General features: G+C 41.3%; 1 protein-coding gene across 1 annotated transcript in view; it reads left to right on the forward strand.

Moving 5' to 3' along the window:
• Positions 1 to 630: 630 nt before the first annotated feature.
• Positions 631 to 18,960, forward strand: part of igsf11 (immunoglobulin superfamily member 11) — a 103,527-nt gene continuing 85,197 nt past the window's right edge. The window contains exon 1 of the mRNA XM_028573423.1: positions 631 to 1,161. Coding sequence (XP_028429224.1) covers positions 1,101 to 1,161 — 61 coding nt within the window. The 5' untranslated portion in view covers positions 631 to 1,100. The remainder of the gene's footprint in view (positions 1,162 to 18,960) is intronic.

Below are 18,960 nucleotides of genomic sequence, written 5' to 3' on the forward strand. Positions count from 1 at the left end.
CTCTCTCTCCCTCTCACGTCGGCGTCAGCGGTCTCCCAGCAACAGCCAGGCTTGAGCTCATTTCAATCACCTGCTGCTGAGCGCCGTCAAGCCGCACAGACACACTCAGACTCAAACAGGAAGCCAGGTGGATTTTACCTACAAAATAAAAGCACTCTGAGTGCTGATGTGTTTCTGGCAGTCCCATTCACTGTAAGCCTATTTAAAGGCGTATCCTGGCTGACTATGCTGGATAGTGTCTTCAAGACTGCTGATCAGTGGTGTGGAGTAAAGTGTTGTGTTGTTATCTTGGAGTGGATGGTTTTCATTTTTAACTGAATTGTTTGTTAAAGGAAGTTTTAGTGACTTCAGTGAAAACGATTTCAAAAATTTCAGAATAGTGTAGGGAGTACACTAGAGGAGAGGAGGGAAATGGTTGAACCCTGACTGACGGACTGACCCTCTGTCCTTAAGCCACCTCGTGACTAGTCTCACATTGCCAGAAATACCTATTTTCAAAGCGCTGCGGAGGACAAAACGTCCAATGGGCTCTTTATTTTGAAAAATATCAAGAGGAAGTCGTGTTGTTTCCAATTCTCTTTGTTTTGCACCCTGGTCAGCTCGGCTACAGCAGAACAGACGAGAAACCATGGAGCGCAACAAGACGCGTTGGAGAGACTCACCAAGCGGACGGGTAAAGTGCCAGTTTCTGGTCTGTTTGTAAGTCACTTTCAGTTTTGTTCACCAGCAGGTACACATTGAGTTGTACCAAGTGTGCGTAAATTGACTGGAGAAGTCTAAGAAAGAAAACAGTCTTGGAGTGACCAGCAGCTACCAAAGAACAGGAGGAGAGGAGAAGTAAAAAAGCGCCCGAAGGAGAGACGAGTGCCCGTTGGACAGAAATGCTCTCTGTGTTGTTTTCTCCACACATTTCACGTTGTTTTAGGGAAATGTCGCTGGTCTGCGCTGCGTAAAACCCCGGACTGCTTTCATGCCACATGCCTTGAGAAGGAACAGTTAGGCTACTTATATTCAAGGGAAACTGTGAGCGGAGCTGAGATTTCATAAAGAAGGAGGCACTGGGCTACAACTGAGAACCAGTCACTGAACAGTTACGAACCATGGTGAAGTTTCATAACTCGGACCTATGGATAGCCTGGATGGTCATTTTCTGCATGGAGGGTAAGTTGTGTGACACTCGGAAACTTGTGCTATCCTCAACTACAAGCACAATGCACATTGTACACAGACAATAATAATAATAATAATAATAATAATAATACAATAGGCATAATCATAATACAATAGGCTTAATAATAATAATAATAATAATAATAATAATAATAATAATAATAATAATAATAACAATAGGTTATAGGGAAACTATTTCAAAAGGCAATACATGTGCATCAGTAGGCTACTGCAAAAACAGATGTATTTGGAATTAAATAGTGCCACGGGCTCATCCTCTCCTCTCCAAGAGCGCGTGCTACATTCATTTGATCCCCCCTCCTCCTTAATACTGCATGTTTGGATCAGGTTGACAAATCCCCGGCATTTCCACAAAAACTAAAGCACCGATTTAGGATGACTTTTTCCCAGTAGTCGCCATGTCATCTCTCCCAAAAGCACTTTTGATTGTGCACATCTTACCCATAATGCGCCCTGCCCTGCCTGATGTCGCCTTTGCGCGTCTTACACAACACAAGGTCTACATACTGCTTTTTCAAACGGTTGCGGTACCCGCCCGATTGACGATAAGCATGACCGTGGAGCTCAGGAGAGGAAAACCACTATGTGCTCCTACAATTCTCCTATGGGGAAGTGTGTATGTATGTGTGTGTGTGTGTGTGTGTGTGTGTGTGTGTGTGTGTTGTGTGTGTTTACTTAATAGCAAGTTTGTTGGTCTTATCTTTCTAAGTCCAATTGTGTTATTAGTAATCCAGCAATAGTGCTATTGGGAGTGGATGCAAGTTTGTTTATTTTAGATCATTGTTGTACAATATAATATCCATGGACTATTGAAAATGACACTTAAGTTGTCTGTGATATTTGTTACGTTTCCTGTAGTTCTGGGAAAGAATTTAGGAAATACAATTCTGAATTTACAGGAATAGAAGTACCAAGATTAATGACTCAATAAGTGAGCATTATTTGTAAATGTATTAATGCAACTATGATGTATAAATAAAGATGTTTAAATTGCATTATGTTAAAATGTTAAAAAATGCACAAGTTTATGAAACGTTTTTCACACATCTTTATTTGAAAAATAGCAAAGCAGAGCAGAAAAATCCTAGAAAATCCAGTCTCCTTGGAGCCTCATGTCAGGATACAAAAAGCATTTCCACCCAACCACACACACCCACACACACACACACACACACACACACACACACACACACACACACACACACACACACACACACACACACACACACACACACACACACACACACACACACACACAGACACCAGCCTGATATGTCAATTTGGACAGAACAATTGTGTAAGATTGAATTTAGTCCTGATTGCCCAGGTGTTTCACTCCACTGCTCACTTGTTTCACTATATACCTCTGGAGTGAGTGGCTGTATCGTGTCTTGTCGGCTTTACTCATTGTTACACACACACACACACACACACACACACACACACACACACACACACACACACACACACACACCACACACACACACACACACACACAAGCTTATTTGATTGGACCAGTCTGACCTTTCGTCTAATAACACGGTTTGACATAAACAATTGTAGATTGAGGCCACATTCACATGTTCATCCAATTAAAAAAACAAAAAAACATCAGCCATTGCAAAGAGTGAAGGTTCAAGTCTACAAATGATTTTATAGCAAGAACAAACTGCTCAGCATGTAAGAGCTCAGCAGCTCTATTAACAAGCCAGCTTGTTCAGAAAAAAACTGCATTCTCTGGACTTTCTCCTCTTGCGTCTTGGTGGGGAGCTGCCAGTGTTTCTATAAATACATTCTGATGCAGCAAAGTCAGTATTGATTGTTTTGTCTGTGTGTACTGACCTCCACTTTTTGCATGTCAGACATTGTCACTAGATTGATCTGATCTGTTCATTATGTTAGCTGACACCAGATTGTTGTGGGTTATTAAACAGTGAGGCCTGAATAGTTTCAATTTTATCTAACATGTTCATTTTAACTAAATCGCTGATAGGCTGTGTTTATGACAAGTGTGTTTTTTGGCTTTAATGCAATGCATACCATCCAGCATACCATCCAGTAGGCCTATACGTTTGTAGCTGACGCATACTAAACAGTTAAAGGAAGAGTTCCGGTAGATTTCAACATGTAGCTCTGTTGTTTGTAAATTTGGAGTGCTGTCAGTAGCGAGAAAAACGAAAACAATCGGTTTTGCCTACACCGTGTTATCCTCCGGCTACAGTTTTTTCAGTACGGCTATGTTCAGAAGATTGTGGCATCCGGTGACTTTCCCGTGCAGGAGCTCAAGTGAAGATAATTACCTTTTCTGAGTGTCCAGCATGTTTTTTTAATCCTCCGAGTCCTCCTTGGCTACTAGCAACTGCGTGGAGGAGCGATCACGTAAGGCTTGTATCATGTGGACACGCCGACAGATTTGTTGTCATTACTTAGAATTCCTCATGGGAGCGACAGAAACTACGCACTATAGCTTTAAAAAGAAGTGAAAAGAGGAAAGTTTTAAAAGCAGAAAACTGTGAGCAGCTATAACAGGAGGAAGTCAAATTTATAAATGACTTGGACAGGCGTCAGCCATGGCCAGGTTTCTACTTTCAGCTTTAGTTAGAAGATGTCATGAGATGTTATGTCCCTCTTCAGCCATCAGCCCTCCCCAGTCACACATAAATATTGTATCCTTTCCTTTCAATTAGTAATACAGCATCTCACAGCTACACAGTAAAGAAATGTTGGGCTGTTCAGATCTGCAGTGCTTAAAATGTTTGAAGAAAGTTTGTAAAAGTTAGAAGAATAATCAGTAGCGGCTCTATGCTAATAAACTGATTGGTTCAGCTGTTGTCACAACAAATGCCCATGGCGATACCAACACAGAGCTGCTCTGTCCATGATGCCCCGATTTAACGATTCACCCAGAACAACCCTCCAGGGTGTTGCAGGGACCGATCCGGAGGTCGAATCAATTCAGCAAATTAAATTCAAGCAGAGGTGGTGGCTCTGAACTTGTGAACAGTTGTTTGTTTTGGTTGTCTGCATAATATATCTTATATAACATTTCAAATGGCATACACTGAAATGTTTGGATTAGCCACCGGGCTTCCATCACGCTGTCCTGTATGTTTACAATGAAATGTCCAGTGAGTGAAAGAAGACAACAGGGAGTGTTTCTTAAGCTCATTGAGATTCAGGGCATTCAAGTCTGCATCAAAGATGAACCTAGACCAGCTCCTTTCTCCACTTTCTCTGTGAGCTTGTTGACCCTTGAGGATCTGCTCAGAAGTGTCAGTATGAAATTGCATAGCAATTCTGATGTGTTTGTTGTTGCCATGGTCTCCTTTGCTCAGTTTGCTGATCTCATTTCAATCGATTGGTCATTCAAATATGATTCATGCCATGCAGATGCAGGTTGGTTTTGGTGATTTGCGGGCCAAAAGACATCTGTCAAGGTAAAACCTGGGCTAAATTTGGTGGAAATGTTCCAAAACCAACATTTATGAACTACGTTAACATCTATAGCAGGTCCGATAACTGCAAATCACCACAACCATATTTACTTTAGTGTTTCTATTGCTACTTCAACGCTGAAGGTAGTCAAAGATAATGATGGATGAGAGCATGGATGAGCTTTGATAAGATAGATAAAAAGTGGAGAGAGCCGCACAGCTCAGTAAGCCATTTAAACATACTCAGGTTTTATTCTTTTAAATGTAATGCACCTAGCATTCAATCAAAAAAAAATCCTGCTAATGCAGAATTCATATGATAGAAAATCCCGTCTGTGTCAGTTTTATCTGATGAGTAGTGTTTTTTTCCCCTCCTCTTTCCGCCTGCTGCTAAAAAGGAGCAGCTGGAACAAGAGTGTTGGACAGATGGAACTTTCCACCTCGATTATTTTTCTCGCTAAAAATAGCTTCTCAAAAAATTAAAAGACCCCTGGGAACGCTTGCAAAGTGCATGTGTGCATTTGCGTGTGTACGTTTGAGCGACAGATGCGCAGAGAACTTCAGACGACAGGGTGCTCAGATGATGGCGGCAGCCGCAATCCTGGGGAGTGTGAATGAATAAATGATGTGCAGATATTATGAGGAAGAGGGCGCAGCATTCGCCTGGTCCCATGGTCTCTTAAGCACACATTAAACTAGGCCCCAAAGACGGCAGTTGGCCAAGCATCTGGGGCAAACATCAGATGTGGTCAGTTCACAGAGGTTTGGGGCTTTGAGGTTTGGGGGTTGGTTGTAACTTTAATCAGAGTGGCAAATAAGGGAATCATGAGTGAATGATGAGCGCGTAGCTGTTGATGCTTAATTGTGATCAGTTGAGTTTCTAACTGCATTTGAGTAAGATGATTCAAACGAGTGTTGGGGAACTCCTCTAAACAGAGGCTGAGCTGGAGGCAGGCGGTACGCTTGTCAAACTTGTTTTAGATTCAGGTTTGGCATCTATAACACTTAAAATGGCAAATACTTTGCTTTCCAGTGGAAGTTAATTTAATTTTAGATGAACAACATTGTCCCTGCTCTATCGTTCTATGCAGAGAAATTGTGTGACTGAAGCATTTCAACTTTTATTTTATGACATGTAAGACTTTTTTTTTTATTTCATTAGCAAATCAAGTTGCAATGCAAATCTGTGTTGCAGTACTGCAGTAACCAGTTTTATCTGAGTATGCTTGAGGCACAAGATCATTGCCCTGAGTCGTAAAATAACTTCTCTATGGATTAAGTGTGAAAGCTGATGTTAGTTAAGAACCTGCAAAAGGTTCCGCTGTATAAGTAAAGCATGACATGAATCACTGCAGTCCTGCAACAGAGGGGAAGGTATAATGCAAAAAAAGCTGAAATAAATCCATGACAAGACCACAACACATAAGTGAATATACATGCTTTAAGTTTATAAAACATACTGTGACAGATTGAACCATTCAGATGAGAACATCTTTTAACTTGATTTTCCTTTCGAGTGTGTGTGTGTGCGTGTGTGTGTGTGTGTGTGTGTGTGTGTGTGTGTGTGAAGAGCCCTGGGCTTATACATATTTAAAGAGGATGTCTTCCTCCTGTCGCGGCACACTGAAGATCCTCTCCTTGAAATGAGCAGTTTTGCTTCGCTGGCTCTTGAGGTTTGACAGGACCTTCCATAACACATGTGTCTCAGGAGATATTTGGTACATGCAGATATGACATTAATGGCCACAAAAACCTTTTTTAAATATTTATCTCTTTGCAATTATCAATACGTTTTGGTTTGCTGCTTAGTTACATGGCAAATTCATGTTTAACAGTTGCTTACTGTCAGGGATTGTTCCAAAGGCTCAGCATGAACAAAGGGAGTGAAAAAAGTCTCTTAAATCCCTTTAATCCAGGCAAAGTCATGAGTGTTTCAGCACCCTAAACTACAGTCACAAATTGGGGTTTTCCACAGACTATGCTCTGACAGAATTCCTATTGTTGTTTTTGTGTACTCTTGCAAAAGATCCTGCGCAATATCACATCCATATCACAACAATGGCCGATTTAAACCTGTTTTCAAACAATAATCTGACTGCAAAACTATGTAACAGTTTTTGAACAGAAATCACAATCAACCAAAAAGGTTAATGTGTCAGCAACAAAAACAAAATTACACTTTTCTGAAAAAATAGTGCCGCTCTCTCTATCTTTCATTGATTTATATTTTACAGGAGCCCCCCTAAATCATTCACTTCCTTGTGTGTGTTTGTGTGTGTGTGTATGTGTGTCTGTCTGTGTGTGTTAGTGTGTGCGTGTGTGTGAGTGATATATTGCGGCTCTCAATCAGTGTCTGCCAGAGGGTTGTTAAGTTGATTTCTGGTAACACCAAGAGTTGTTGCTGTGTTTATCATTGTAGGCCTTTATGAGCTCAGATCAATGGCGAAGGAAATGCTCCTGTGGACACATTATTCCCAAGTGTGTGCGGCACGGTGTGTGTGTGTGTGTGTGTGTGTGTGTGTGTGTGTGTGTGTGTGTGTGTGTGTGTGTGTGTGTGTGTGTGTGTGTGTGTGTGTGTGTGTGTGTGTGTGTGTCTGGGCCCTCATATTCCCCAGGGAAATAAATGACAGTGGATCCCAAAGGATCAAGGTTTCCCCCAGACTGTAATGACATCATCAGTTTGATCAACCAATCACAAATCTCAGGCGATAATGATGATGATGATGATAATGTGGCCATTAATCTAAAACAAGTGTTGTGTGCACAATACAAAAACTAATTTTGCAGTACTCTAAGAGAGACAAGCAGTCTATAAAGAAAAAATTTAAATATTGTAGCTGCATTCACAGCAGGCCGAGAGGAAGGATGGGTGGTTTAAGGTCAGAGTTTCCTGACACGAGGGAGTCCTGAAGCAAGGACTATATATAGGTATTTTCAACTGTACTCCCTGCAGTGCTGTGGCCTTGCATCACTAATTTAAAATTGATTCTTAATTGATCCACACAACAACTAAATGACCGCACAGCACTTGATGAACCCAGCGGCTGAGCTGGCTGGTGTCACACTGAGAGAACGCAGATCCTGTGAGTTGCTTTAAGTGCATGGTGGTCCGTTGAGTCATTGTCTTGACCAGATACTTTTCATATTTTAGAGGAATGTCATTTTGTAAATTGCTCGCTGTTGCACTCTATGGGTTGTCTGTGCTTTTCTGTAATGGTTACCTCTACTGTTAGGTGCTTGTTCGAGAGCACCTACAGAAATGACTTTTCTTCTTTGAGCTTTTAAAAGCTTCTGAGGGTCAGAGGTCTCAGACACGACGTGGTTTTCAAACAAAGATGGAGAACTAGTCGGCATTAACAAGCTTCTTGCTGCTGTTCATACAATGTGTTGGTGGAAGTTTTCTTAACCATGATTTTATCCCTGTGACAGCAGCATGTAATATAGTGGAATCGTTTGTCTTTGTGGTCAGGGTGAGCAGATGAACTGGACTTGAAACCATCTTGTCGTCCTGACACTCACATCTCCTAATGGAGTGAAAATGCAGAATACTGAGTGAAGAGAATAAAAGGGGAACAAAGTGAAAAAGGGGACAGATTCTCCTGCATTAAATATGCCCAGGGCTTTTCACAGCCATAGGTAATTCATAAACTGACTGTTGGGGCAAAACACTGCTGTTTTATTTGTGCTTTTGCTCTTTTAATCTAGTTCACTCTCTCTACTCTCAAAATATATTAACAAGAAACACATTTTGGAAGGCAGCAGGGTGGCACAGAAATTTAAAAGGTACATTTTTTTTTTTTTTTTTTATAATCTGATAGTTTTGGCCATTCACCACAATAACTGCTGAGATCTGGGAATATGAAAACAGAGCTGAAGCATATATGATGTGAAAAATAACACTATATTGTGACTCACAGCCAAATCTGAAATACAGCCACATATCTCTGTTAAAGATCAAATTAAAGCTGTAATAAATTGGACTGCAATGAATTAAGTTATTAAGACCCTAATGGAACAGGTTCAGGGAAAACAAAAGAAAACAAACCCACAGGTTAGTTATTTGGATGACAAAGAGAAGTTTAAAGATGATTACCCCAAATGTCAGTTTTGAACATTTACCACTGTTTACAAACCAACATCCCGGTTTAATTTTCAGGGTTTTCCCAAGGAAATTGGTCAGTGGAGCGTTCAACAATTCCAACTTTGTCACTCATGTCAGTGCCTTATTGTGACTGGTTGGGCTGTTTGTCTATATACTTTTTCTCATTTGTAAAAATGTTTCTCCACAGTATTTAATTCAGGCGCTCACTTTGACCTACTATACTTACTACACGCGTTCTAACTGCTCGTGTTTTTTTGCCTTGTCGTACAATATTATAATAACTGATTGGAAGGATGGTCAAAACTAAAACAATAAGATGCAAGTTGTAATAAACTGAAATTTAACTTTCAACACAAGTTCCAATAAAGCCAACTATTGTGTGTGTACAGCTAGCCCCAAAAAGCTGTGCATGTTGGGTCAGCACCACACTCATATAAACCACATAGTGTTACTTTGGACACCAAAATGAAATGTCCCTGCAGGAGTGGAAGGCGAGCTCTTGGTGTGAAACACTTTGGCTCTCAGTAAATGTGTGTTAACTGCCTGAGTCGCTCCCTGTAGGAAAGGTTTTGCGTCAGCTCTCCGTAGTTTCATTATAAGTCTTTATACTAGTTTTGTACAGCGCCACAGAGCCATACTCTTTTACTAGTGTTGTTCTTCTGCTCTCTCTCTCTCTCTCTCTCTCTCTCTCTCAAGTGCCATTCTTTCAGAATACAGGTCCAACTTCACTTTCTGTCTTCATCCTCCTGACCTATATCGCGACGTTTCCTTTAACCTCCTCGAACCTTTGTATTCGTGTTTTGCTTCCCTTTACACCACTCTGTTAACAGTTTCACTCTCTTTTACTGTCTCTCTTTTTTACTCTTGAGATCCTCTGTGCGTCTCTTTCACACACTTTCTCTTTCTCTGCCTCTTTTTCTCCGTCCTCCTACACACTTTCAACACACAAATGACTTTCCAGGGATGAGGATGAGACTGAAAAGTGGTTCTCGCTTGTTCTGTCCTTGCAGACAACGAATGAGCATGTCAAATCTGATGCATGTGAACAGCCAGGAAGAATGGTGCGTTAAGGCGCACAGTGAGAGAGGGAGAGAGAGAGAGAGAGAGGGGAGAGGCAAGCACCAGATATCCCATCTGTGCATTGTTACAGCAGACTTCACCTTAACATTGTCACTGTTGTATCCAATAGAACAGGAGGGGGCACAGGTGGGACTTTGACAAACTGGGAAACACACAGTTTACCAGTTTATGCATGCACATACACACACATTCAAATTTCACAGACATATGTTTGCAATACATGCCTATACAAACATATACTGTACAAAAAAGATCTTATTCGCCCATTTGTGTGCACGAGTGTGCTCATGCTCATGCACACACAGAGACACCTGAGGCCTTAAAAAAACCTTCATAGTAATATTTCACAGAATTACTCACAGTTTGCCTATTAAATTTTTTATTTTTATTTTCTCTTTTATAAAACGTGACCCTTTAACCACTAAAAGTTGCTGAGAGCTCTAAACTTTAACGGTTGAATAAAAAAGAGAAGATGAGCAATGTTTTCTTACATCCTGTGAGCAGTGGTGGTTCTACACGGAGGCCTAGGGAGGCCCGTGAGACCTTTTTCTCGTGGCAAACACGTAGGCGGTCTAACAACAATATACTGTAAGGGGCATGGATATCAGGGGGCACCATATGCTGCTGTGCCCCTTCAACCCTTAATCCATGCGTATACTGCCTTAACTGGTTGCCCTCCTGACAGCCTGAAGACTGGTGGTGGGGGCAGGGAAACACTGTACAGTACGATGCACACTGCTTTGTATTTGTAATGTGCTCAATTTGCAAATCCACTCGGCCCTAGATAGTTTTGCCAGAATTTGAAAGGCCACACACACACACACACACACACACACACACACACACACGCACGCACACACACACACACACACACACACACACACACACACACACGTTAAGCCTTGGATGCACCCACACATAACACGACACACACACACACACACACACACACACACACACACACACACACACACACACACACACAAAGAACCTTCACCCCACCCTCCCACACACAATAATATCACGGGGATGTTGCACAGACTCAACTGATAATTCCAGATAGTAGTATTGTCACAGACCCCACTGACAGTGTGTTTGTTTCTTATTTGTCCACTATCCTACAAAAAGCCTTTTAAATAGATCCCAGCTATTGGAGGAGCTCTAAATAAGCCAAACGCAATAATGGAATGTTCGTCCATGCATGTTTGTCCCACATCACAACGACTGAGAGGAGGGCTTAGGGTAGATACACAGAGGCACCCAGCACTTCCAGGACCCTGACAGTGCTACTGAGCATGGATACCAAATGATGATTGGCCAGACTCATACAGCAATTGTACAATGTAGCTGTATTGTACCACTGTAATGCATCTCTTACATTGCTAATGGCAAAATCAACACGGACTGTCTATTTTAATGAATGATTTGGTTTAATAAATCAATATTAAATTAATAAATCACATACAGTTTTACTTTCTTAACTGAAATAATATTAACATACAGTGTTTGTATCATGGAACATGGGCATTTAAATGATTCACCTTATCATTAACATAAACTACTCTGTCAGAGTCAAGACAAATAAGCTGTATGGGTTTAACCTCATCACTGCGGCTATAAGAGAAAGTGAAGTGAGGTGATCAGGATCTGCCGTTGGGTTCTTTCAGCAAACCTTTGATTTATTACATTCACATGCAGCTTCCGTTTCCTATTTTTTATTTTATTTTTTTCCTGTGCTGTAATTGTATTATCACCAAATTAAACCCTCATGCTTTTATATGACCGAGGAGGATGTGGCTTGCATACTTGCCTCCTCTGATGAGCCGCGTCTGCTGATCCATACCCAGCTTGTCCACTAAGAGGTGATTTGTGAATATGGAACAGTGTAAACTATTGAGCCAAGGCCCAAATCATCTGCTAAATTGGGCTTTACTACAGATTATGTCTGTCATTTGGTCTGTGACCCTGGTTTATAGATTATAGATAGCTTTGGCTTTATTTGATCAGTTCAGTGACACAAGAGCAAGAACTCCCGTGCAAACACATGTATACACATACACAAAGGTTGGACGTAGACATAGTCGCAATTAATTATAATTTGCACCATGTGAACTGCTGTATAGCCATTTACATTTTCTCTCCACTTGGAGATTTGTGCCAAGAAGGAGATGACTGCTGTGTCACTTTACAACTCATCATTTTAAAGATAGATAGATAGATAGATAGATAGATAGATAGATAGATAGATAGATAGATAGAAAGTGAGTGTAATGATGCATCAACAGAAAGGCAGCTCTGGACTTGGTTCAAGAAAGCTGATTTCTGTATACTATTTTTTTGGGGCATTTTTGGCCTTTATTTGATAGGACAGCTGAAGACGGGAAAGGGGGGAGAGAGAGAGAGAGAGAGAGTGGGGATGACATGGAGAAAAGGACGGCAGGTCGGACTCTATCCCGGGCCACTGCAGTATATGGGGCGCACGCTCAACCAGGTGAGCTACCAGTGCACCCCTCTGTGTACTACTCTTGAAATTAAAGTAAAAGAGGAGAGTGTGTCTTTCCCAAGATAAACAGTGGATTGGATTTGAAGATTTACACAGGTTTATCTTCCCCAGGGGACAACGGTCCTAAAGATATGTAGCTTGGGTAGGAAATGCTCTGCTGCCTGCTAATTTTTCTCCTCATTGTCGGTGACAGTCTGCCAGCCAGCACCCTGTGATCGGAAGGCGTGACAGGGTACATAAGGGATGGTGAGATCAGATAAATATGATTGTGTGGGGTTGTTTGCTATTTATATGCTCACAGAAGCTGCAGTATTTGAAATCAGATGTAGCTCAAACTGGGAACCAGTAAAGGGAGGTCCGAATGTGTGCAGTGTGACCAAATCTTCTGATTTTATATTTATTTATCTCATAAAAAAACAGCTCATACTGCAGGAACGGTGTGATGGAAAATTTTAGCGGTTTTGAAACTGTGACTTTTTCACGGCCCATGCCTACCAGGGGTCTAGGAATGCAGATAAGAAGATTATGGATACAATTTCACCAACACCTAACATTTAAAAAGAAAATTGCAATGCAAGACAATTTGGAATCTTAACAAAATTTAAAATAATTGACCTCCTTTGCAAGAATGATCATAGCATTATGTAATGATTTGAGTGGTGGTTTAAATGGTTAAAATAGTCTAATCTTGAAGAAATAATCAGTTAATTAAGTAGTAACTCTTCTGTCCAGGAATTCAGAACAAAAGAGATGACATGCAATAGCTCATTTAGTATTGATACATGAGGAAAAAATTGAAGATTCCATAAGTAAAATGTGAAAAGTGTGAATGTGTGTGTGCTGTGCCAGAACATTCACACAGGGCTGGTGGTTGAAAAGGGTGATGGTATGTTTTGTCATACTGACAAATACAGTCTCCTGTGGGTATTTGTTTATTGTCAACTGCTACCATATACACACACATGTGCACACACATACACATGCACATATGCGAAGATGTACACGTCCACGCAATGTCAAACAATCCACTTAGCCACCATCTAGTCAATTGGGGTAATTACCCAGAGACTATTAAGTCGTTTTCTCCCTGTGCACTATTACAATTATAATTATGGCAAAGCAACAACGATGTGCAATTACAGTTCACTGGCATTGCTCTATAGTGATGTGATGTCGGTGAAGATGGCAGAAGGGCGCTGAGATGATAGAACTGCACTATATAATATTGATATAGATCGAAACCACAGTGCGAGCTAAGTCGGAGAGAGCAGGACAGAATATTCTCACGGGGAGCTGTGAGTCACAGTCTAACTCTTCATAAACATTTCTCATAAGCAACAGCAGAATATCAAGTGATCCATCTTTTACGGTTGACATTTTGCCGTAATTAAAGCTGTGAGATGAAACGCAGGGCTTTAATGATGACATGAGATGATCAGTGACTCCATTGTACTCGGCTGGAGGGGGGGCTTTATTAACATGGGACATTGTCCCATTCCCAAACGATTTTTTCGTATTTAGAGGATGATTTCCCCATTGGAATTTGGGTCTTCGGTGGCCAGAGTTGAATGTCTAGCTCTTCCTCGATTGTGCATTGTAATTATTAAGTAGAATAGGGCTACGTAATGCTGAGAGAGTGGGTGTGAGACGGAGAGAGATTGTAGCTTCTCTTTATTACTGTACCACTGGGTGATGAGAGAGACGTGGAGATGTGTGTTTTATATAAGAGCACAATGGAAAAATTACTCTTTGTTAAAATGAGGATAGTGGAGAATAGGAGGGCCCATTGAGATCGTCATGAGTGTGCCTGCACAGCCACACGAGACGCTATTCACCATTGTTATAATAAAACACTGCTTAGATAAAAGCTCATGAATACAGGTTGCACAGAAGTCTGTAACGGATTACACCGCTGCCATGTGCTGCAGGGAGGCAAAAAATGACTCCAATTTTAATTAATCCTTGTTTGAATTAGGATGAAAAATGAATACTGCAAATTGGAGATGAGGCATATATGATACAGTGTTTCATAGCTGGTTATCAAAGCATCACAGCCCTGAGAGGTGGTGGGGTGGCAGAATATATATAAACTCTTAAGGCACGTGAGTATATAGTATATAGACTAACAGGAGACCAGTTGATTGTAAATGGGGAGGTGAGATACTGAGAGAGCAAATCAGCCACACAGGCAAATTTCACACCTGGGTAACAGTTGGTCTGAGACCTGAGAGTGAGGGAAAACATGCAGGACTCAGGATTAATTCAATTCAATTCAATTTTATTTATAGTATCAGATCATAACATAGGTTATCTCGAGACCCTTTACAGATAGAGTAGGTCTAGACCACACTCTATAATTTACAAAGCCCCAACAATTCCAACAATTACAGTAATTCCCCAAGAGCAAGCAGTGCGACAGTGGCGAGGAAAAACTCCCTCTTGGGAAGAAACCTCGGACAGACCCAGGCTCTTGGTAGGCGGTGTCTGACGGGCCGGTTGGGGGTGTGATGAACAGTGGCAATAGTAGTCACATTAATAATGGAACAGTGACTGGATGTAGCGGGAAGCTGCAGGGTTCAACAGGAAGCAGCAGGGTTCAGCAGGACGCAGCAGGGTTCAGCAGGAAGCTGCATGACATTGCAGGGCACCGCTGAGCTCAGCAGGGAGTGCAGCAGGACCACGGCGGCAGCTGCAACCAGGATCTTGGTGCCAACGTTCTCCAAGGAAATACGCTGGGGGAAAAAACATAAGGACTCCGGGGAGTAAACTCCCCAGAAGCTAGGATTAGTAACAAGCATTTCTGGGACGGGATACACACAAATAGTAATAGAAAGGGAAAGGAGAGAGCAGCTCAGTGTGTCAAAGGAAGGAAGGAAGTCTCCCACAGTCTAGAACTATAACAGCGTAACTATAACAGCGTAACTAAGAGAGACAGGTCATAAGGAGAGGTAGCTTTTTCGGGCTTAGAACTCTCCCCCTGCCGGATAGGGCTTGGCTGGCCTGCCTCCCTCTACTTTGTTATGTATTATTAATCTAACAATTATGAAGAGAAGCAGGTGGGCCAGTTAGGTGAACACTGCAACTCCTCATTCCCTAATTATAAGCTTTATCAAATAGAAGAGTTTTAAGTTCATTCTTGAAAGCGATTACAGTTTCTGCCCCCCGAACCCAGATCGGGAGCTGGTTCCATAGGAGAGGAGCCTGATAACTGAAGGCTCTGGCTCCCATTCTACTTTTAGAGACTCTAGGAACCACCAGTAACTCTGCATTCTGGGAGCGCAGTGCTCTAGTGGGACAATAGGGTATTAGGAGGTCTTCTAGATATGATGGTGCTAGACCATTTAGAGCTTTGTAGGTCAAGAGAAGGATTTTAAACTCAATCCTGGATTCAACAGGGAGCCAGTGCAGAGAAGCTAATACAGGAGAAATATGATCTCTTCTCTTAGTTCTTGTGAGAACACGCGCTGCAGCATTCTGGATCAGCTGGAGAGTCTTATGGGACGTTTTGAGACAGGATATTCCTAATTTTGGCAATGTTACGAAGATGAAAAAAGGCTGTTCTTGAGGTTTGTTTTAGATTGGCATTAAAGGATATATCCTGATCAAAAATAACTTGTATAAATAAATTTCTGACAGTAGTGCTGGAGGCCAGGGCAATACCATCCAGAGTAGCTATGTCTTTAGATAATGAGGTTCTGAGGTGTTTAGGTCCCAGTACAATAACTTCAGTTTTGTTAGGGTTTAACATCAGAAAATTATAGGTCATCCAGGATTTTATATCTTCAATACACGCTTGAAATTTAGCTAGCTGACTGGTTTCGTCTGGTTTGATTGACAAGTATAATTGGGTGTCATCCGCATAACAGTGAAAGTTAATTGAGTGTTTCCTAATAATATTGCCTAGAGGAAGCATATATAAGGAGAATAGAATTGTTCCAAGCACTGAGCCTTGAGGAACCCCATGGCTAACTTTAGCGTACTTGGAGGATTTATCATTAACATTAACAAATTGAGATCGATCAGAGAAATAGGACTTAAACCAGCTTAGAGCAATTCCTTTAATGCCAACTAAGTGTTCCAATCTCTGTAACAGGATTGAATGGTCAATAGTGTCAAATGCAGCACTAAGATCTAGTAAAACAAGAATGGAGACAAGTCCTTTGTCTGCAGCAGTTAAAAGGTCGTTAGTAATTTTCACCAGTGCCGTCTCTGTGCTATGATGCTTTCTAAATCCTGATTGAAAGTCATCAAATAAACTATTGCTGTGTAGAAAATCACATAACTGATTAGCAACCACCTTCTCAAGGATCTTGGAGAGAAAGGGAAGGTTAGATATAGGTCTATAGTTTGCTAAGACCTCAGGATCGAGGGTGGGTTTTTTCAGAAGAGGTTTTTTCACAGCTACTTTAAAAGACTGCGGTACATAACCTGTTAATAAGGACATATTGATCATATCTAGTAATGAAGTGTTTACCACGGGTAACGCTTCTTTGAGTAATCTCATTGGGATGGGGTCTAAGAGACAGGTAGATGGCTTAGCTGAGGATATCTTTAACATTAATTGTTGAAGGTCTATAGGATAAAAGCAGTCTAAGTATGTGTCGAGACTAGTCGTTATTTCTAGCGACTCTGCGTTTAAAGGTGAACCGTTAGAAGTTGAGGGCAAAAGGTGATGGATTTTATCTCTAATTGTTGTAATTTTATCATTAAAGAAGCTCATGACGTCATCACTACTCAGAGCTAGAGGAATAGATGGCTCAGTAGAGCTGTGGCTATCTGTCAAACTGGCTACAGTGCTGAAAAGAAACCTTGGGTTGTTCTTGTTTTCTTCTTTTAGTGATGAGTAATAGTCTGATCTGGCCTTTCTTAGGGCCTTCCTATAGGTTTTGAGACTTTCTTGCCAATCCAAACGGGATTCTTCCACTTTTGTGGAACGCCACTTACATTCGAGGTTTCGCGAGATTTGTTTTAATTTGCGAGTTTGGGAGTTATACCAAGGTGCTAATTTCCATTGCTTCATCATCTTCTTTTTCAGGGGAGCAACGGAGTCTAAGGTCGTCCGTAGGCAAGTCGTAGCACCGTCTACAAATGTATCAATTTGAGAGGGACTGAAGTTAACATAGAGGTCCTCTGTTATGTTAAGGCATGACATAGAGTTGAATGCTGTTGGAATATCTTCTTTAAATTTAGCTATAGCACTGTCAGATAGGCATCTGGTGTAGAAGCTTTTATCTAATTTAATATAGTCAGGTAGAATTCGACAGTGATTAAAGAATGATCTGATAATACCGAATTCTGCGGAAATATTATTAAATCCTCAATTTCAATACCATATGCCAGCACAAGGTCGAGGGTGTGGTTAAAACAGTGCGTCGCCTTGTGCACACTCTGACTGAAACCGACTGAATCCAGTAATGAGTTGAAAGCAGTACTAAGGCTATCATTGTCAACGTCCACATGGATATTAAAATCACCTACAATAAGTACATGGTCTGATTTAAGGACTAAACATGATAAAAACTCTGAGAATTCAGATAAAAATTCAGAATACGGACCTGGAGCCCTGTAAATAACAACGAATATAATTGGCTGTAATGTTTTCCATTTTAGATGTTGAAGATTAAGAACAAGACTTTCAAAGGAGTTATAATTTAATTTAGGTTTAGGAGTAATTAACAGGCTTGCATCAAAGATGGCTGCAACTCCCCCTCCTGGCCTGAGCCTCTAGGAATTTGAGTATTAATATGATTGGGAGGAGTGGCTTCATTTAGACTAACATAGTCTTCATGGCCCAGCCAGGTTTCAGTAAGACAAAATAAATCAATGTTATTATCTGATATCAACTCGTTTACCAATAATGCTTTAGAAGACAGAGATCTAATATTTAATAGTCCACATCTAATTTTCCTATTTTGTTCTATCGTTGCAGTCGTTTTAATTCCAATTAGGTTGTTAAGTATAGCGCATCTTTTGTTTACCTTTGATTTAACCGATCTGAGTCGGGGAACAGACACCGTGCTTATTAGACTATGAGTGGGTGACTGCTCCAACGGAAGCACAGAGGGGCGCGTAGTACTGCACCCCTGATTACTAATATTAAACTTGGGTTGTCATGGTTTATGTCTGATAAACTCGGTCAGATTTTTTGATATGAGAACAGCTCCGTCCCAGGTGGGATGAATGCCGTCTCTCTCCATCAGACCAGGCTTTCCCCAGAACGCCCCCCAGTTATTCACATAGCCCACATCGTTAGCTGGGCACCACCCCGACAACAAGCGGTGGAAGGATGACGTACGGCTGTATATTTCATCATTGGTCAGGTTTGGCAGGGGTCCAGAGAAAACTACTGAGTCCGACATTGTCTTTGCGTATGCACAAAGTGACTCAACATTCAATTTAGTGATCTCCGATTTACGACCATTACCCCCTACGTGAAGTATGATCTTACTGTATTTACGGTTCTTTTTAGCCAGCAGCTCTAGATGGGTTTCTATATCGCCCGCTCTAGCCCCGGGGACACATATGACCGTAGGTACTATAGCCGCTGGGGCCGCCGGCTTCACAAATCGCAGTATAGAGCTCCCAATAACCAGAATTGGCTTCTCAGCGGGTGTATCACTGAGTAGGGAGAAACTGTTGGAGAGGCGAAG

This window comes from Perca flavescens, chromosome 3, assembly GCF_004354835.1.
Source record: "Perca flavescens isolate YP-PL-M2 chromosome 3, PFLA_1.0, whole genome shotgun sequence".
In the NCBI taxonomy this organism is placed as follows: domain Eukaryota; kingdom Metazoa; phylum Chordata; class Actinopteri; order Perciformes; family Percidae; genus Perca; species Perca flavescens.